The 21,909-nt window shown below is 33.3% G+C and overlaps 1 protein-coding gene across 1 annotated transcript in view; it reads right to left on the bottom strand.

The window, feature by feature from the left end:
* The window catches only part of Prp8 (pre-mRNA processing factor 8), a 38,342-nt gene that overhangs the window by 13,220 nt on the left and 3,213 nt on the right, over positions 1-21,909 (bottom strand). Inside the window, 15 exon segments of the mRNA XM_023170878.2 lie at positions 1,431-1,622; positions 1,683-1,843; positions 1,922-2,198; positions 4,246-4,415; positions 4,505-5,068; positions 5,389-5,565; positions 5,621-5,771; positions 5,825-5,971; positions 6,758-7,958; positions 12,622-12,865; positions 13,084-13,310; positions 16,192-16,290; positions 16,293-16,377; positions 16,379-16,572; positions 18,740-18,993. Of these exon segments, the coding sequence (XP_023026646.2) occupies positions 1,431-1,622; positions 1,683-1,843; positions 1,922-2,198; positions 4,246-4,415; positions 4,505-5,068; positions 5,389-5,565; positions 5,621-5,771; positions 5,825-5,971; positions 6,758-7,958; positions 12,622-12,865; positions 13,084-13,310; positions 16,192-16,290; positions 16,293-16,377; positions 16,379-16,572; positions 18,740-18,993 (4,143 nt within the window).

Genomic DNA, 21,909 nt, shown 5'->3' with positions numbered 1-21,909 from the left:
TATTTCCGTTTTTCGACAAGGCTTACGTGTATTGGAATTGTCAGTTGGTAGGTAAAATATCTAAGAAATGACATAAAAACTTTATATTGGAAAAGATAAATTGAAAATATTATGTATACATTTGAAAACCAATTGTATAGTGTTATTGAAAAAAACCTGACAATTTTCTTGACTATTCGACCTACTTTTATATCCCTGGCACATATCAAGGCCAACGGTTAATAATATCTACCCACAAGACAACTAAATTTCACCTAATATAATTGACCATCAACTTCCAGTGAACAGGTCAAATCTTTCCTCATTGAAAGGTGCTAATTCAATCCAGAAGAAAAATTCAAACCAGCCTGTAGTTTCGATTTGTTCAATCGGTTTTGTGTTTTTGGCCTTAATGTTATTTGTAATTGCCTTAATTTTTACCACTGTCTAAAACAGAGTTAATAGATTCAAAATTTATAGAAGAAAAAAATAAAGTTGAAACGAATGAAATATTCAAATTAAAATAAAAATAACCAAAACAAAGTGAGTTAGTCGAAACTGAAATAATGTAAAAAAGTGATGAAATTAGAAAAATCAAAGTTGTAAGAATGCTTAGTTTTTGAAAAACAAAGTATTGTGATCTGAAATTAAAATGAATTCATAAATGGGTTCAACGATGAGTCAATTAATGAGTGATTTTTTTGCTGCTATCTTTTTGGCAACACTGTTTTTGACAGATCACGCGTGAATCGTGTCTTGTGTCATTGTCAAATTTGTTCAGTTTGGTCTATAATTTAACCATGAATCGACTTACGAATGAACAACGCTTGCAAATTATGGAATTTTATTATCAAAATTCATGCTCGGTAAAGAAAGTGCATCATGCACTTCTTCCAATTTATGGGCAGTTTCGTCGGCCTACTGAGGGAGCTATTTGGAAGCTTGTGACTAAATTTCGAACCCAGTTTACGTTATTGGACATTAAACCACCAACACGCATACGTAGAGTGAGGACCGAAGAAAATATTGCGGCTGTATCCGCCGGTGTTCGTGATGACCGTGAAATGTCGATTCGCCGCCGTTCGCAGCAATTGAGCAGCTTCTGTTACTCCACTACGTGGAAAATTGTGCGAAAGGATTTGGGTGTAAAACCTTATAAGATACAGCTGGAGCAAGAATTGAAGCCACACGACCTCCCACAACGTCTAACAGGTGAATGGGCGCTGGCAAAGTTGGAGGAAGATCCACATTTTTATTGAAAAATTGTGTTCAGTGACAAGGCTCATTTCTGGTTGAAAGGATACGTTAACAAGCAAAATTGCTGCACTTGGAGTGAAGATCAGCCACAAGCATTGCAAGAGCTACCGATGCATCCCGAAAAAGTCACTGCTTGGTGTGGATTATGGGTCGATATTCAAAGAATATAATGAAAATAGCATTTATTTTCTCACCTATGAAGATTGTATGCTAAATCAATAGCAATGAGTACTCCAGTTGGTGAAGGATATATAGACATATTATCTGTAGTGTAATCCAAAAACTTTGCCCTTGCGTATCGTTCAACATCATGAGAATCATAATCACCCCATCTAAGTTGCACATCTATCCAATATTTCTGAGTAGTGGTATTATCCATAGTGTCTCTGTGAAAATAAAATTTACATATAAGTTGTTTCATTACTTCAATAATCATAGTTGCTCACTTTGTATCTGCCAACAACGATGGCCTGGAAACATTCCATTTATAAGCAGAGAACAAGAGAACATCAGCACAGGACGAGTTCATTTTGTAAGATTTCCTGGGATGAATGGTTTCCTTTTGTACAGTTTCTATCTCCAAAGCATCTAACTCTTGATCGAATACCTGAAATGATGACAACAAATTCAATCACTTGTGGGACATGAAGGACGAGTTTCATCCTTCGGATGCCATTACACCAACCTGACACAAATCCATTACTATTGATTCGTGAACTTTTTGCCACAAGTGAGCCCTGAAGATTTGAATCAATGATATTTTCAATGTGGGAATTTTACCATGCATGAAAATACCCGTCAAGTCAAGCTGCACCTGGAAACCAACATATACATTTGCTCTGTTTATGGTGGGAGACCACCACAAGGTGAATCGACGGTTGGGGATTTGATTCAAACCAGATCTTTGAGCATTTGTTAATTTTTTGTACTTCATTGACTCTTCGAACCCTGATGCCTTTTCCCTGAAAAAAAATTACAATAATAAAATTAGTCCCAGATGTAACGGACATCATTAGAAAAAACTGTTTCAAAAGATACCAAATATGAACTATTTTTCAGGTAATATCCGTCCACAATAATGGTTGAGAAATAATTACTTTTGGAACATGCATCAAAGTTTTGTTTAACAGCAGATGGAAACATATTGAAAATATATTGTACAATGTTCAAAAAAGAAAAGATAGTCAATTTTGTATGACATTTTAAAAAAGATATAAATTGTTTCTATTACAAATATGGACCTAATTTCTGTGCATTAATGAATCATTTTGTCCATTTGGTTGATATAGGATATATTGTAGGATCATGATTGTTACTTATAAGATAAAAGCAGTTGCCGAATATCAAAATTCAAAATATGAAAAACAAAGATATAAAAACCATAGTATTGGTGCAATGCCAGTGAAAATGTCTTTTATTAAAACTGAATTTCTAAATCTAATGATGAATTACATTCTGATGGATACTTGCAAAGAATGATCTGTTCTGATGCTTTATTGAATTCAAGTACTTCCAAAAACGTGAAAAATTAAGATATCTTGCCCAAATTCTGGTACCATCCATTGAAAATAAACGAATAAAAATATATTTCTGAAATATACTCAAAAATATAATTTCATTTGTTAATTTCGATAATGACTATTGTTTCAACTTTTTAGGTTGTAAAAACAACCTAAAGAAACTAATATGTTGTGTTCGCCAAAAAAAGATACATAGTGTATGAAAACAAGCTTTCAAGAAAAACCTGTTTGAAGTTTTGCAGCGTATTACTATTAGGTGGGATATGCTGACAGAAGGCGATACGAGCAGGCAGTAGTCGTAGGTACTTTACGCAGTGTAAACGTGTGCACTGTGCACTCTCTGCCCCGAGAGGAGACATCCCACTACAGCCTCTCGACGTCACAGGCATCCCACCACCAATACTAACCCGATGCGCTATCAGAAGGCGATACGAGCAAACAGTGGTCCTCGGAACTTCACATAGTGCAGGCGTGTAGAAGAAGAGGGACCGCTCATTAGTTGGTAGATCTTCGTGATAATCTCAAGGGTCAAAGTCGACATTCGAAGTCAAATTCCACGTGCAAGGTCATGTTTCATGAACATAATGGAAGGACGCCCTTCAAGATCAAACCTCAGACGTCCTTCAAGGTTGAAACTCAAGGCCAACTTTCCATGTTCAAGGTAATATGACCTTGAACATAGCTAAAGGCCGTGTGACATCAGTCAAAGTCAATGCTGTTAATGACGTCATAGTGTTGGGAGGCCCATTTTCAGAAGAACAATTCATTGATTTGGAAGCCAAAAAATTTCATTTGTGTTTACAAAAAAACAATCTGAAGAATTTGCCGTCAATCATTTTATCTGAGGGACTATCATTACACCGGTAATGGTACATTTTTGACAACATTCGTTCCCTTTGTACACACCTAAATAAAAGAGATATTGTTGCCCAAGGCCTAAATGAAAAAAAAAATGCAAGAGTCAGCAGCCACATCTGTAGTACAGCCAAAGCGAAAGAAAAAACGAAACCCAAATTGGAAAAAAAAACAACGTTGAAAGCAAACAATTAAATATTTGTGATTAGTTACTTTAGTTTGAGATAATTTTGTTATTCTCGAGGGAAATTCATTGTGTTTAATTAATTTATTGTTTTTCGAGAATTTTTTATTCTTAAGAAAAGATTATCATTTTTTATCATTAATTTTTCAGCGTTTTTACCATTAAGGAAAGCTTAATCAATGTTTTTTGAAGAATACATTACTTTTTGGAACATACACCAAAAAAATTATCCTGATTTTGAATTCATACACTCTGAAGCCGCTTGTCGATGTAAAGTAATTGAAACTAACGAAAAAAATGTTTCCTGTTGTGAATTGTAGTGTATTTTTGAAATGACTCACTATGTACCTTCGTTAAGTCAAAACTCATTTTTTGACACACCATGTACCTTTTTTCAGCGAACACCACAATATATTATCTATTCATACAATAGTAACCAGATCAACATACCAGAAAAGACCTTCCCATGTAGGAAAATATGTTCCTTTGAACAACGTATGTTCCAATATGCCCTCTACACCCCCAAGGGCTTGAATCATATCTGTTCTGTAATTGTTTAGATTCCATAATTTACCATCGTGTCTTTGATGAGTCCACCAGAAAGGATTTTGTTTCAGTACCTAAGAATAACAAAAAAAAACGATTTGAATGTGAAGAATGATTGAAAAGCAAAATTGTATTATTGAATGAAAGAAAAAAATCAACATACTTGATACTGTTTGAACTCTGTCCTAATTCTCCAACCCTTATCATAAGCCAAGGTGTGCCTGTCCCTCTGGAACAGAGTGTTTATTCTTGGTATTCCTCTATCCCAGGAATCTTCCAAATCCTCAAGAGTGAGCCTATTATTTTGCGCATTAGCCTCCTGTCGTTTCAGAGCATATTCAGCCCAAACTCTCTGAGAGTCAATAAACTCAGATTCCCAGGGCTGGATGTAACGGTACAAATTCGGAATAAGCTGATCCTCGTCGTGGCTTATACCAGATCGGAAATGAGTGATGCCCACATCAGTCTGTTTTGACCACCTGAGGTCAGATTGGGGAATGAGAACATGACCCATTGACAGCATACCAAGCCCTCCCAGTTCTTTTGGGGTATAGAAGACTACGGGAGGAAATCTGCTAGGCATCTTGGAGTTTAGACCAATCTTGATACGAGTTTGGATTTTGTTCTCACATTTGACAAGGAGATCAAGAAGTTCTTGAGTGTTGACAACAGCTTCCCGGAAGTAAGTCATCAAACCAATCAAGGCTGTGTTCCACTTGTTGACAATCTGAAAGAACACAATTGTGCTTTGAAAATGATCAAAGTTCAAATACCAACTTCTTGGTAAGACACCCTCTCCCAAGTTATACTAGTTTTACATTTGAGTGAATATAATTGCAACTATTGTAATTCATTTTCATGAAATAACATATTACAAGCTTTATTGTAATCTCTCAAACTAGTATAGTATATCCGAAGTAAATAAGAATGGCATAGTTACTGAAACAAACATAAACAAAATATTGACCAAGAACTTTCCTCAATTTATACAAGTGACAATTTTTTTCTGCTCCTAACAAGGATAATTCTAAGGAAAATTCTAAATACCTTAGTAAATGTTGTGGATCCAGATGCCATTAAGATTTGGCGAACCCTATTATGAAAACGACTCAAAGATTCATCATCCACTCTCAAAAAGCATTGAGCAGTTCTTTCTTTGCTGCCTTCATGTTGCAAATTCCACACCCCATCTCTGTGAGTGAATTCATCATGTTGTGTACGACACTGAAAGATATTAATTATTATGGTATGGTGTTATGATTTCTTGATGTATGTATACCTTTGGTAAGATTCGACATTCAAAGCCAGACATATTGAAAAGTAAGTTAGGGTTATCCTTGGAATAGACGCTGACAAAACTGCTTTCCCACTGAATGGTGGTCACTGACCTTGGTAACCGGTTCTTAATGTCCCAGAATACTGCTCTTCCACTATACAAAACAAACATTTAGATAAGATTTCAAAAACAGTTTTGATAACTTACAGATTTACATCATGCTTCATCAATCGCATCCTGGCATCTCTTGGCCAACATTTTTTATTATTATAGCCAACAATGTTCTCGTTATTTGGGTCTGGATGCTCAGTCAAATATCTTTGTATCAAATCCTTGGCCTCTTCAGCTGAAAATCTAAAAAAAACAAAAATTTCCAACTGCAACATCACATTTAACTTGTAAGTTTTTTCTTGGGTGTCAATAGCACCAACTGCTTGGTAATTAGCCTCGTGTTCTGGGTAAGCAATAGTAATAACTCCACAAGCCACCTAGGGCTATTTGCGATCCATCAGCCATGTAACATATCAGAATCATCCCCACTTCAACTAGACAAATTCTCCTGAGAAAAATATCTGGTCAAGGTTGGGATCGAACTCACGACCTTTCATATTATGAATGGACTGACCCGTTACTTGATCAAAATTGATAACACTATCCATGATAATAATTACACAATTTTCGCAAACATTTATTTCTAGACGTGTCTCACAAACACCGTAGCTTCTTTGATACCTCTACCAAAGTTACCGAGGCTTCCTCTACCAAGGAAGCTACGGTGTCAACGAAACACGTCCAGAAATAAAGGTTTGTGAAAATTGTGTAATTATTATCATGGATCACGTCCATTCGATTGTGAGTCGGGTGAACTACCAGTATGTCAATTCACCACTTTAACTTGTAGATTTTCTTCAATGTAATGAATTTTATTGTTGGAATAAAGCAAAATCCTTTACAAAAGTCGCTTGAGTCATGTTATTCCAGAATGGAGTTATCTTATTGATAAGCGAATATGATCAACTCTTTAGACAATAAAGCATATTTATCATTACTATTATTATTATATTATCATTGGAGCTGAGCTGAATTAAAAAAAATTACAGCATGAAAACATTTAATTAATCCATAAAAGATATCTCTTACCTGAAAAACATGTGAATTCTATCCACATATCTACAATACAGTCTGATCGGATGACAAGTCTCTGATTGCACATCTTGGAATGTCAAAAAATCGTTTGGCATTTGTGGTGGTCCTGCCATCTCACTGGCTCTCTGCAAGCCAAGTACCAACAAATCCAAAACAAGTCCATAATATTGAGTAACAAATGATGCGAATTGCAACCCACGAATGATACCATAACTGTTGGTGTGGTTCATGTCTTTATAGTTGATAAAAACATTGTTCTTGGCTGTCATGTAATCGGCAATGTTGTGGTCAACAATCAGACGCAGCAGCCTGTTCAACAAAGTCAAATCTATCTTTTCGTAAAGTTTCTCAAATTTGGATTCTAATAGGACATTACACTCTCCTTCATTGACATCCCAAACATCTTGGAGGTTGTTTATGCCCTGGCACCACTTATACACTAATAGCGGAGGCGGCTCAGAATCTGCAGGTTTGATCCATGGAGGAAACAGTCTTCTCTTGTCTGCTTCATACCAGAGGTACTGATCCAAATAAGCATCAGTGATTTTTTCCAAAGGTTCCACATCGTATACAGGTATGAGATGACTGTAAAGATCCATAAATTCTATACCAACTTCTTTGAAAGCCCTTTGGGTTAGCAAATGACGCTTGATTCTAGAGAGAGCCTCGTGAGGATTATCGTAAGCCTGCTCTATGAGTCCTAACTCCTCTCTCTGACTCTGATTGAGTCGAGACTTAACACTATAGGCCTCCTTCAACCTTTCAAGAGCCAGGATTAATAATTTTGTGTCATGCTTGTATGATAGTGGAGGGAACGGGATTGGTGCAAATCTTCTCGACTCTAGCCAGTGAACTGTTGTTGTATAAATAGCCACAGCTTCTTCAGGAGAAATATAGGGTCCGTCTTTCAAGTAATTGTGCTGTCGTTCCTGTTCAGCTTTGAGATACAGCCTGGTCAGTCGACCAAGATTCTTTTTGCAAACAGTTTTGTCAACCGTTGCTCCCCTGCGTATACGCTCTCGATTATAATGGGCTGTATTTGTCCACCAATCGGCTTTCATCTTGACGTATCTAAGAATCATGTTTTCAATGGGTATTGGCAACCCTGGAACTTTCCAGGGAATGTTAGCTTTCCAGCATCTCCACGCTTCTGACAAATGTTGTAGAATTGTTCTCGCCTTGTTTTGTTTAATTCCTGAAAATTACTTCATTTTAGCCTTTTTTCAATAGGTGAGTTCGGATATTAACTACAGTAACTCTTTTCACTCTTAATCTTTCGGATTTAAGAAACGGAGTAAAAGGAGTGCAGTTAAGTTACTCCTTCAGTACCGTCTCGTGACTATGGACTTTTGGAGTGGATATACGCATTTGGCATTATTTTTCATTTGTGAGTGTTGTTTGTAAAATAAATATTATTAGTAATATGATTAAAAAAAATATTGTCAATAGCAATAGCAAAGTGACAGGTTTATGGTTTCGGGTTTTTAGACAATAGTCTGTTGGAATGTTATTGTAACGTTTCGTTGACGCAAGTGGCTGGCATTTTCAGAGGTATGTATTATCACTGAAGTTATAGGTACCTCCAACGCCAGAAAGAAATGTCAACAGATGATGGCCTAAAAATACACTGTTTGTTTGTTTGCATATTTATTTGCTTATTCTGATAAACAGGTAAGCTGTTTACTTGAAGATGAATATGCTTGTACTGTTATAAAGGGGAGGGAGTTTGGTTAGTACTAATAAACAAAACAAAAAAACATCACAGAGTTGCGAAAGAGATTAGTGAAGACTAACAAAATTGACAAATATATTCGTACACAAATTTAAAGGGCACCATGTGCAATGATAGTCATTGATTGTTTTGATTTACTTGTCACTATGTCCTTCTTGTCAGTTTTGAAAAGGTGTGGGTTAATCCCAAAATGTTAGCATAATAATTGAACAAAATCATTATACATCAAGAAGAATCATAATCAGACAAGGTGTACCCCTGGGCTTGATACTTGAACTAATTCCCTTCCTTCTATATATGAACGACCTACCTAGAGCTCTGAATCTGGGTAATGTTCACAGAATACACATCAGTCATGGTCACAGGAACTAATACATTGGAACTCTCAATCAAGGTATCAGCCATGTCAAATAGTAGAATAGACATACTTTATTTGACTATGTTCATGTAAGTTTACATTTGTAGCAAGTCTTATTATAAAAATGTGTTTAAATAGATATTAAGTGACTAAGTAAGTAAGTTTATTTCATCACATTGACTACAAAATGTACAATAGTGACCAAAACTAACAATAACAATAATTGAACAATAGTTGTGGTTATTCAAGCTGATTACATCTAAAATAGTTATTTTTGGAAATAAAAAAAATAAAAACACATTTAACATATTTAAAGATTAATGTCTTACAATTCAAATATTTGTCAAAGGAGTAGAAACAGTGCCTTAATAGTGAGTGATTAACTCTAGCCTTGAAACGTTTATAACTCAAACTGGTAGTGTCTGTTGGTATTTTATTTTATAAATGTAAGTTGAGTGAATTTCGAGCCGATAGATCCAGTCTATAAAATTGAGGCCTCAGGTGTGCACCTCTTCGAGTAGGGTAATTATGAAAGTCAGCATTTGTAAGGTATTTAGTATTATTTTTGTGAATCTCTAAAATGTTATAGAGTATGAAAATACATGGCAAGGGTAGAATTTTAAGTTTTTGAAATAGAGGACGACAGTGTTCAGTGTAAGAAACATTGGCTATTATCCTGATTGCTTTTTTTGCATACAAAATGCTTTAATTGCATGTGAAGACTGAGCCCATAAAAGTAAGCGATATGTTAGGTGGGTGTTAAAAAGAGAAAAGTATGTCTGTAATACCATACTTTAACTAAGACACATTTTCAGCTGTCTTAGTAGGAACAGTTGTGTAGAAAGTTTTTTGCACAAACCAGCAACATGTGCTTCCTCCCAATTCAACATGTCATCAATTTTAACCCCCCCCCAATAAATCTACATGTTGCTTCTTCGTTAGTTGCCTATTTGATAATATTATAATTTTCTTTCACAAACTACACCTAAACGATTTGATCTTCACAAACTTTATTGAAAAAATATATCACAACATATTTAGTGAAACATGTTGTGGTATATTTTTTCAATAAAGTTTGTGGAGATCAAATCGTTTAGTTGCAGTTTGTGAAATTACTATGGATCTTCATCAAGTAACGGCCTAATCAATCAGAAAATTATAATTTTCTGTGTCTAATCCCTGTTTAGTTTGAGGTAATTTGAAGTAAACCAAGTTTCAGCATCATTATCTGTTCCAGAACATAAGTCCGTTGAGTCGTTAACATTTGAGTCTGCTTCTACCGATGATACATCATCTGTATAGCAAAAAAAGCTTGGAAATAAGAAATTAAAAATATCATTAATATATACCACAAAAAGAGTTGGTCCCAGTATGGACCCTTGTGGTACACCGTGCAAAATGGATCGATCTACATGTGCTAGAATTTTCAGATGTATAAACAGCTTGTTTTCTCCCACACAAGTAAGTTTTCATTAGCTCTAAAGCTCTGCTACGTATCCAATAATATTCCAATTTACCTAGTAGGAGCTCATGATTTACACTGTCAAAAGCCTTACTTAGATTGCATAGAGTTGGAGCAGACACTAGCTCCTTTTCGATATTCTCTATTATTGTATCAACTATAGCCACCACAGCTTGGGGAGTCGATTTGTTAGACCTAAATCCAAACTGATTTTCATTAAGTACTGAATGAGCATTTACAAAGGAAATTGAGCGCAATCTTTAATTATCATGGCCAGATAGTCAGAAGCAAATATTATGCTTATGTTTATTTATCTGTTTATTATCCTCAGAAACATTGTATGTTTATAAGCAGTAGAATCTCACTAATCTGACACTTCAATAAACTGATACATCCAATAATTCGGCACCTTCTGCACGCGTCTTCGTCGACCCTCTCCACCTATGCGCTTCATCGCCATGTCGTCGTCGTTGTAATGATTCTACGATTCCATTTTAACAACTCTTTATTTTGAGGAAGTAAACATACCATTCATCAAAAACATATATATAAAAAGTGGTAGGTACAATGTGAATATACATGGTGGCACACACATACAAATAGGATCTATTTAAATTTATTACATTTCCCTTACTTAATTAATTTTTTTTTTTTTTTAGGAATAGTTCAGTCTACATGGAGCTCTAATTTCCCTACCAGATTTAGTACAATTAGGAACAATTATTACATCATCTGAATCGCTAATTTCGGTTTTCCTTGTTTGATCTGAGATATTTCTATTTCTGTCATAACTATAGATATTTTGTTGTGGACTTACTATTTTTTCATTTTCATTTGAGTCATTGTTGAAAATTTTTATAAACTTCTTATTTCTATTCAGAATATTACCACCCGCCATTTCTACATCGTATGATCTAGGTTTCTCAACATTTTTTGATACAATTTTGGCGTTATTCCAAACCTTAACAGATAATTGTTTTTTTACTAAAACATTATCACCCTTTCGAAAGTTGTGACTATCTGTTTTTGAGTTTTTGTTATAGTATTGTTTTTGAATTGTTTGTCCATTTTCCAAAGCATTTTTAATTTTTTTATAATCAATTGTACTTGGTGTGAACTCGGAAATTTCCCTTGGTAGGGTATCTCTAAGATGTCTTGACATCAGGAGTTAAGCGGGGGAATCGATATGAGATGATAAGGGTGTATTTCTATATTGCAATAATACCATGTATAAGTATTTATTATCATAAAGAGCTTTTCTCAGCATTCGTTTCAGAGTTTGAATTTGTCAATCGCACGTTAACAGGTGAGACATCAATATTCCTTATCACAAGTTTTGACTTCTGGAAGCTGTCGTGTCAGGGACCAACATCTGGTTAATGAAAAAACAGGTGTCAAATAGATTCTTTGGAACCATGAGGAATCTCCAAAATAAGTGTAATCCAATATCTGACCAGACAAAATTCTCAGGTGTGGTTTTATATGGTATATTTTATGGTTATACTAACAAAGAATATTCATTACACAAAAAGAATTGAGATGCAACCCAAATATAGATGGCAGAACCTCTTGTAAGAAATTCGCTGTACTTATATTATCTTGCATGCTTTGTAAAGAGGTATTCTAGTCTGTTTCATAAAACACTAGTCAATATTGTAATAATATGAATTCCAAGCATTGTAACGAATTGTCAAGCATTGTAACGAACTGTCTATCCTCAGTCTTAATTCTTCATATCACAAGAGAGGGCATTATTATCAGACAATAAAAGCATTTAGTTCTCTACTGAAAGAACTTAAAATACCACAGTTTAAAATGCAGTCATTTCTTACTTGAAATGTGAATTCAACTAAGCTGAAATTTCTGTTATCAAATTGTCAACAAAGTCTGAAACCAAGTTACGGAGATTGCAGAGGGTGCAAATCAACATTGGAGAAAATGAGTTTCTCATATGTATATTTTACCAATCTGTGTAAACATCTAATAATATAAGGACCCTCATTTATGGAACTGGTAACCCTTATGAATTCAATAATATAAATGTAACTAACTATGAAAAATAACAGCTACATTGAAGGATTCCTTAGAAATAAATTAAAGAGATGTGGAAATCTGGTATTGATTTCAACTTATTGTGTGAAAACTAATATTTCTATTCTTTTTAAAGGTACTTGAATAACTCTTGTATAAGATTTCCACATAAATCAGCAACAAAGTTGCTGATTTATGTGGAAGTCTCAAGTGGAAGTCTCAACATCAGTCCCGCTAGAATAAAAAAAATTTGAACCTTAAATTCATCAACTCACCTTCTGGCATCATATCAACGATATCGTGCATGACAGATGCTCTCAATTCAAGATCAAAGTGTGACTCCACTCTCTGTTTGGTAACTGTTTTAGCAACACCCTTTGAATGACGCCCTTCGAACTGACGTGAGAGCAAGTTACCCAACCATCTTTCCAGGAGAGGAGTAATTCCTCTCATAAAGAACAGCCATACTCTCCAACCTGGAGCCCAAATTCCACAACCCGGTCCTTTTCCAACTGGACCCTAAAAAAGGAACCATTGGTTAAAAAAAAAGATTTTAAAACTGAAAATAAATGGATATATAGACAAATAAATCTTATTTGTGTAATTGATTATTTGTTTTTGTGCAAATTCATGATCACTTCAATGAAATGAACGAAAACACTAATTTCCAGTAGTTATTTTATTTTTATGACAGATTTCAGGTTTTATCCCATTATCAAGTATAAAAACTAACTTACCGTATTAAATCTGTAATATATCAGATGCTTCAAGTCCTTGCACATACGTATTTGTCTCATGAGTTTATATTTGTATCTGTACATTCCTGTCAATTGTCCTACATGAGCGAAAATGTACTGCAATCCATCAGCCAATTGAAAGGCATCCACATTGTTTAATCTATACTGTACATGGGAATCTATTATCAGTTTGGTCAAGCGCAATATCTCCCTACATAAGTGGAAAGCTAAAAAAAAGCAAATCAAAAATTAATTATTGCTGAAGAATTAACGTTTTTCAGTTCTTTCTCTATTCATGAATGAAGAATGGAAACTTCCAAAGAATGAAAGAAAATTATAAAAATTATTTGTTAAATATGTACAAAGATATTTCTGTCAGATACATGAGACACTAAAATCTGTATATAACTGGTGCTGCTTCAACTCGTTAAAAATTAATAAAAATAAAACAAAATTCATGATTATAGGAAATGACAAGCAGTACCATGACTTCAAAAAATATAATTGCAATATTAAAATATCAAATGATAAAATTGAGTTAGTAAGAAAAATTAAATATTTGGGTGTAATTGTAGATAATGGAATGTTTTTTAAGGAACATGCTTCATATATTATTAAAACAATAGCATTCAAAATTAATTACTTAAGTAGGCAATCTAAGCACTTAAACCAATGGTCGCTTTTACTTTTGTATAATAGCTTGATTTTACCTCATTTTACTTATTGTGGAACCATCTTGTACTTACTAAACCAAAATGAAATTGGAAGACTTCAGAAACTTCAAAATAGAGGAATGAGAGTAATATTATCTTGTGATAGAAGAACACATATAACATTAATGTTGAATACATTAAAATGGTTATCAGTAAAAAATTACTTTCGTTATTTAGCATTAATATTTATTTTTAAAATTAAAACTGGTGATGTTCCTGTATATCTAAGTGACAAATTAAAGTATAACTTTGAATATCATGAATACAATACAAGAAGTCGCAATAACTTTCATATACGTCAGACTAGTAATGTCAATTCAAATAATACAGTTTTCATTAAAGGAGTTCAAGCATTCAACGAACTACCGGAGGATATTAAGAATGCTACCTCTCTAAATATATTTAAAAGAAAATTAAAAGTGCACCTTTTAGACCTACAAAGTGTTTAGTATAGGAACCTGCTAATACAGTTTTTTTTTCTTCTTTTTATTTTATTTATTGTCTGTTTTTATTTATATGTTTCAATGTACATGATTTTAAATTTTAATTGTGACATTTAAATTTTTAACCTAGATTAAGACTAATATTGTAACTGCATTAGCTTGTGCTAAATAAACGATACATACAGACAGGGAGAAAAAGCCAATCCAGAATAATGCTCAGAAAATCAAGGAATAAGAAATCTTATTTCAAATTTGTATATAGTTGTAAAATATTGATCATTCATTTAGTATGTTCGATGAAAAAAAATCTACATCTAATAGTTCACAGGTATAGGCCTGTCAAACTTCAAATATCTTCCGAGAGAAACTTGAAAATTATTTATACACCAAATTCTTAATATATTCATTTATTACTTATGTATCCTTTATATTATTCTCCCCATTTATGTCTGTATTTTGAATTTTATAATCTATAATTCTGTTTATCTTAGTGCTTTTACATATTTTCATGTGCTTGTGTTTACTTGGAGTCTCATTTTACATTTTTAGTCTCGTCTTTAATTTTCGAATTGTATTCGACTATTTTATTTGATTCTTGTATAAAAGGGGTGATATCGTGCAATAAATTAATAAAATATTCTGTTTACTGGGAATTCAAATTGCCATAATGGAGTTGCAAAATGGAATATGAAATGTTTTTAGAGAATAATTAATAAAGTGCTGTTATGAAATCAACACAAAATCGTAACATGAAGTAAAAGTGAATTTCAAAAATAAAACGAGATATATTGTTCAAAGTAAATAGCTACATCATTTCGTTTTCATTAGCGTGTAAGTTGGTGGACTTGTATCGGATATATAAATTGATCAGGTTAGCACAATCTTTCCTCATCCAAAACATAACTATGAAACCTAACATGAAATTTCAGGTTACAGCAAGTGAATTCCTCAACAATTCCAGGTATTCGAGGTTTTTCAGTTGAGTCTATTCTTCAAAAAGGAAAATGATGAAATATAAGTCAAATATAAAATGTAATGTTACTGAGTTACTGATACATATTCAAATGTGTTTAGTCTTTCCAAATTAAAAATCATCTAAAGGAACAATTCATTCAGGCCAGCCTCCACTCCCTACACTGTAGGTTAATGGACTGATACCTATCAGAAAACAACTACTCCCCTGGCTAATATCACGAAGGACGTTGGATTATATCTAACAGGTGTTAGTGCAGGAATCTTCTCTGAAGTATTTCCTGCATATGCTGTTGGCGATACAATTGCCGGAATCAATTTTCAATTATTGAACGAATTTTAATAATGGAATATCATCGACTCTATGTTGATGATGGCCACTACCTGCAAGTGTGCCCATTCAATAATTGAAAATTGATTCCAGCAGTTGTATTGCCTACAACATATTCAGGAAATACTTCAGTGAAGATTCCTGCAGTGACACCTGTCAGACATAATTCAACGCCCTTCGTAGTATTAGCCAGGGTAGTAGTTGTTTTCTGATAGGTGTCAGTCCATTAACCTACAGTGTAGGGAGTTGAGACTGGCCTGAACGAATTGTTGCTGCAGATGATTTGATTTATAGCCAGTCTTCAAGTTTGCCCACTGACTATATTGTGTAAAAATCCCCAATTAAGGTAGATGTAAGAGTAACTAGAAAAAACTTATGGGAATTGAGAAATCATTTGTTTTTCTATTTTTCAATGATTGGTGCTTAACTCCATCAGCTTGATCTGTGGGTCACACAAATATCAACTTTTGAGGTTTGTTTTCACAATGGTCCTTTTTTTTAACTACTGATGACAAGGTTCTACGATTATTGTCTAGATATAATTCGAATATTGCATTTATGGTAAATTAATACAAACTATTCATTAGTTAGTTATCATAACAATAATTTCAAAGTATTTTATATATATTTCACAAAATCTTGAACTCACCATTTCCGAATCTAGACTTCTTTCTCTCCTTTGTGGTCAGGGTCTTCACTGGTTTCAAATTAAAATTGTAATCTAAATGGAGGTAATTGAGATTCTTCTGTGAATCAGCAGGTTAAGCATATTGTAACCCTGTCTACAAACCTGCAAGCCAGCTTCCACCCAATCTAGGGTGGTGGTCTGGAAAAAACTTTGTCGACTTGAAAGATCTAAACAAGTACCTCTTCTTCTGTGGTTTGGGTGGACGGTGTTTGAGGGCATTCAGCACGTAATACTTGAGCAGTTTTTGGTAGCTGACTCTCACTTTAACAGGTTGACCTGGTGGACAGTGTTCCATGTACCAGGATTTGACAAGAGGGACATCAATGGCCCTTCTGCACCGACCTAATAGTAAAAGAAACCAGTAAAGTTTACAAAGTCAAATGTTAGTGGCATTTCTCCTTGAGTAACAATTTTCCATTCTAGATGCATATCAACAAATGTTATGAACTTATTTTACTCAATTTTCATAACAAGTAGAACCAGTTCTGATGAATAATGCATTATTTGCTAACACATTTCTGTCCTACAATTCAAATTCATAAAATGTGAGAGATATGAAAAAAGAAACACTGGCAAAAACATACTAATTTTCAAGCATTTTTTGCAATCATAGACAAGTCTGATCTACAAAATTTATATGTTGTATATTCCTTGAAATAAATTTTTATAGCTTTTTCAATTTGATCAACATATCATTTATTAAAATCTTCACAACTAATTTAATAAATTATTGCGATATTGAAAACAGTTAGGTCATGAGTTTAAGTTTTTTTTATTCATAGCATAGTAGACAGTCATCAGAATATCACTGTCAACGTTTTTTTTTTGAGAATTCTCATAGCATATGTAGTTGAAGAAAGTTTTCTGCAGAGATTGTCTATTTGATATACCCAAAAACTTCACAGAGGTGTTACAGGTCACTCTAAAATCATTGAAAGTGATTTTGAATGTCATAAGCAGATCAAGCTTATTCCGTGACATTCAAAATCGTAATTCATGAATGAAGTGTGTGTATTTTCTATAATGTTATCCAATTTGGTTCTGAAGAGCCTTAGGGCAAGTGTCTTAAGGCGAAACACGTGTATACCAGTTAGGGTGACAGTGTTCCATGTGAGTACAATTTATTACCATTCATTCAAAGTAGAACTCATGTGAATGATATCTGATTCTTATTCCTCCACGAATGTTCGATATACAAACTGAATAGAGAAAAGTATCTTCTGTATAATTCAGTGTTCATATAGAAGTATTTGTTTCGAAAGAATTTTTTCTTTCGTGTAATTCAATGTTTATATGAAAGTAGCTGTTTCAGGAGGACTTTCTTTCATTTTGTGTCTGAAAGTTACTTCTTTGCATGATCTACACATCCATGTATAGAGTTACTTATTTTCAAATTGATTAATCCTTCCTTTCTTTGGAAGATTCTCTCATCCATTTTTTTGTATCAGATGGAGTAGTAGAAAGCCAAAAACTTTCTTTCCCAAAAAAATATTACCATGTTTCATTATGTGTGATAAGTTTGCACCTGTCAACAATAGGTTAGTATCATCAGCGTAATTAACTATGTTAGCGAAATTTGAATTTACCACCAAGTTTGTGTCATTTGTATATATATATATAATGAAGAGTATTGGGCCCAATATACTACCCTGCGGAATATAATAATAAAGAGTATAAAATTTTTGCAAAAGAATACTTATAATAAAACAATAATGACAAGACCAAACGGAGAAACACCGCAATACAATTAACTAAGAATATGGTAAAAGTGATATCACAACTTGCATGATAAAATTTAGGTGGAATACAAAAAAAGAAATTCAAACATTATCTGAAAAATTCAAGTCATACTGTAGTATGGACGGTTTAGAAAAATAAAATGAATAGTTTTTCTAAGCCTTCCAATATCAATAATGTCTCTTGAATCACTGGGTGATTCAACATCCAATAAAAAGCAAAGGGATCATACAAAAAAAAAATGTGAAAACTCAAAAACAATCAGATATTTCAACAATGTACCTACCATTGTAAGTAAAAATAATGTAAAAAAAAACTAGAACTGTATCCTAATATACATTTGAATCCAAACATTATATACAGTGACATTGAAAGTTTCATTGCACATAAAAATGTATTCAATAGGCAAACAATGTTTTAAATGGCAACTATTGGTGTATTATAAAGAAAATCATGTTGATTAGCTCTTTGTATCATTCCTCTGATGCTAGTCACTCAATATTTCTTGATGATTTTGAGCATATATGTGAAGATTTGCCTAGATCCAATATTAAATTCATCTTAGCCTGTGATTTAATGAATATGTACGGATTAAATCAGTGTATAAATGAATGCAGAAGTAGAAAGCCAAAACCTTTCTTTTTCATATCATATAGTTTTTGTAAACGAATCCAGAGATCTTTTGATTACGGACAATTTTTGTTTATTTTAGATATTTTAATGTTGAATTTTCTATTTCATTTTTGTCAACCTATCAAATTACTAAACTCACCCGATCTCATGTTGAATGGTCGAGGAGCCCACAAGAGAGCTATTCCATTAGCTGTGTTATCAGTATACAAGGGAGTTTCTTGCATAAATGGATGGACAGTCTCAGGAAGAATAAATTCCTCATCATCATCGGGTAGAGGTTCCAAGCTCTTAACTGCATGACGGTGCGAAATAGGATTAATTAAAGGATCAAAGTAAAAAGCAGGTAAATCGGGATCTTCAGTTTTTATGTAAACCACATTTGGAGTATGATACCTAAAACAAATTATATTGTATTAGCTCATTTATTCGTTCTCAAGTTTTCTGTACCCTATTCATTCTAAGTAACAGGATCTCGGTTCAAAACCAATTCAACCATTCAATCTCTTTAAACGATGTTTTTACTCCTTTGAAGAATATTTATGGTCTCCAGTTTGATAATCATATCTTCCTCACAGAAGAAACTTTATAAATATGAAATTTTTTACCTTTTATATCATCTCAATCTCAGGATTAATTTACTTATCCTTCGTATAATAATTTGTAATTTGTATTGTGTAATTTTTTTGATATTAAGGTTACCTCTTGATGTGGATGTTACAAACACATGTAAATGTGTGAAGTGGTCAATAAATCTAACATGTATAAGTGAAAGGGCTAGATTTTGGTAAAAAAATTCAAAGTACCACCTATGGTTTGGTTTTGATTGAAAAGGAAATTAATATACCATATAATTATGTAAAAATGGTTGGGGTTTATATATAGAATCCCATTCTAAGGAGTTCAAGAATAGCAAACAGCATGACGGCAGGTAGAAAAGGGTCAACGAACATTATTGCTACTTTACCAAATCCAGGTACAGGTATTATCACACCAGACTACCTCAATCAATATAAACACTCTTTACGTAATTTACTTAAGCCAGATCCTGGTATTAGCACACCAAACTGCCTGAGCAGTTAACATAAATACGTGTTACGCAGCCGTAATATCCAGTCATCGGAGATATTAACTCAAGATGTATACAGCTCTGAGGAAGCGACAGCGAAACGTCAGGAAGATATTCCAAAAAGCTACGGCCTTCAAACCCGGAAAATAGTGACACTGAAAACCTAGGCCGCGAAAGCCTTGACCATTTTGACATTATGCACTATTTCTGGTCAAAAAATACTCTAGGCCATTCTAGGCCAAATGGCCCGGGCCTTATCTTGGAGGAATTAGTCCAGTCATCACCTGAAGATTATTGTGGATACCAACAATCGAAACGTCGTGAAGTAAGTTGGCTTGAAATCTCTTGACTTTTTTTATTTTTTGTTCAATTGTTCTATTTTTACTTGTATTTTATTTCACTATTATTTCATTTCAGGTTTTTTTGCTTAATATAATTGTTATTTTCAGCTATTCATTTTTAATTCTCTTTTTTTATTAGTATTTTTCAGGGACTTCAAATCATTTTATATGATATCAGAAAATGGAAGTCGGAACTAAAGAAATTCATGCAATGTTATATTATTATTCATATTGTGATAACATTTTATGTGTTTATGTATACTCTTATGTTGTTGATATTAGTTGTTGTTTGGTAAATAAAGAACTTTACGTTAGTTTTCTGTATTCAAAAGTATTTTTATTATATCTATGAGAGTAGAAGGAACCTAAATAGCAAATTACAAGTTTATGGTCCTGGGCCAGTGAAATTGACAGATAGAACAAAAAAAACACACTGTACTGACTGGAAAATCATAGAACTTTAATAAATCAGCAAAGATGAGTGAAGTAGAAAAGTACGGAATTCTGTTATTCCATGGAAATAATTTTGATAATTAGAAATTTTGATTACAGGTATTACTGTAAGAAAAAAATGTTAGGAATTTCTCTAGTTTTGTCAGATTCCTATTTCCATCCAACAGAGAGAGTGACTAATTGTGTGTAGAGAAGAAATTTGAAGAGGTCCATTACTAAGTTAATAGCAGATAACCATTCAGAATAGACAAAAATTTTGTAGAAAACAAATGAAACACCTTGTTGAATGCATTCCAAAGGTAATAAATCAACTACTTTTAAAGAAGCAACTACTTCAGTTAAAGTTTGCTGACTCAAATACTTCAAATACCCATTTTTTTTTGTTTTTGATTCAATAAACTAGAAAAAATGGACATTATCTGTAATCTTTTCTTGCCACCTCTAGAATATATTGGTAATGATCTATCTCTAGAATACGTCGAAGAGAAAGACAAATGAACGAGGAAGAAAAATGACGTTCAGAGTCGAATAAACTAATTAAAAATGATGAAACTGCATTCACAAGCAGAATTTCAAGGTAAAAGATGAATTTTCATGAGGTCAAACAGCAGAAGCGAACGTGGAAGATGCTCTCCCATTCTCGACAAGAAACATATAGTTCCAACTGCCATGAATGTGGGGCCTTTGATCATAAAAGGCCAGAGTGCACAAACATTATACACCTATACAATAAATCTAAAAGGAGTGCAAATTATGGAAAATGTCATGATTCCAACCACAAATCTTCATAATAGACAATGATTGTGATCGATTTTGTAAACCTTTCATGGTGAAAATCAAAATAAATTGAATATCAGCCAGTTTCACTGAACTACATTTTTTATTTTTTCCAGATTGCAGAAGGTGAAAATACCCTCAAAAAAGATAGTTAAAGAACTTTGATACACTCCACAAAATATAACTTCTAATGATTATATGACAAGATTGCCTTTCAAGACAATCAAATAATTCCAATTATCTGTTGGAGCTCATTTATTTAAATGTTTGCCAACTTCGTGGAATGGTGGAAAATATTTTGTTACCTTTACCGAGTTACTTCAACCAGACATTCTTATGAAAAACAAGAGTGAATTAAAAAAAATGAGAGAAATTTTTGAAAAATTCAAGACATGATGTATAATATGAATATATAGCGTTTATGTGGAATAAAGTTCCTGAGAAAGTTTTTCCAAATGGATTTAATCTCCAGCGATTCAAATCCAATGTGAATCGCTACTTTCGCACAGGCACCGCTCTTAGAGAGCTTTAAGGATTTTCCTGTGTTACTTGTGTTTTGTCCTTAAAAAAATTGAGACATGCACACATATTAAAAGCTCAAAACATTTCTTTAATTGACTTAACATTAGAAATTAAAAAATTCTTGCACACAATAAAATGCATTCTTTATTA

Source organism: Leptinotarsa decemlineata, unplaced genomic scaffold (assembly GCF_025532065.1).
Source record: "Leptinotarsa decemlineata unplaced genomic scaffold, Ldec_3_MD MMD2_tig00004307_RagTag_RagTag, whole genome shotgun sequence".
In the NCBI taxonomy this organism is placed as follows: Eukaryota; Metazoa; Arthropoda; class Insecta; order Coleoptera; family Chrysomelidae; genus Leptinotarsa; species Leptinotarsa decemlineata.
The sequence above is the reverse complement of the archived record's forward strand: the minus strand, read 5'-3'. Positions and strand labels throughout refer to the sequence as shown.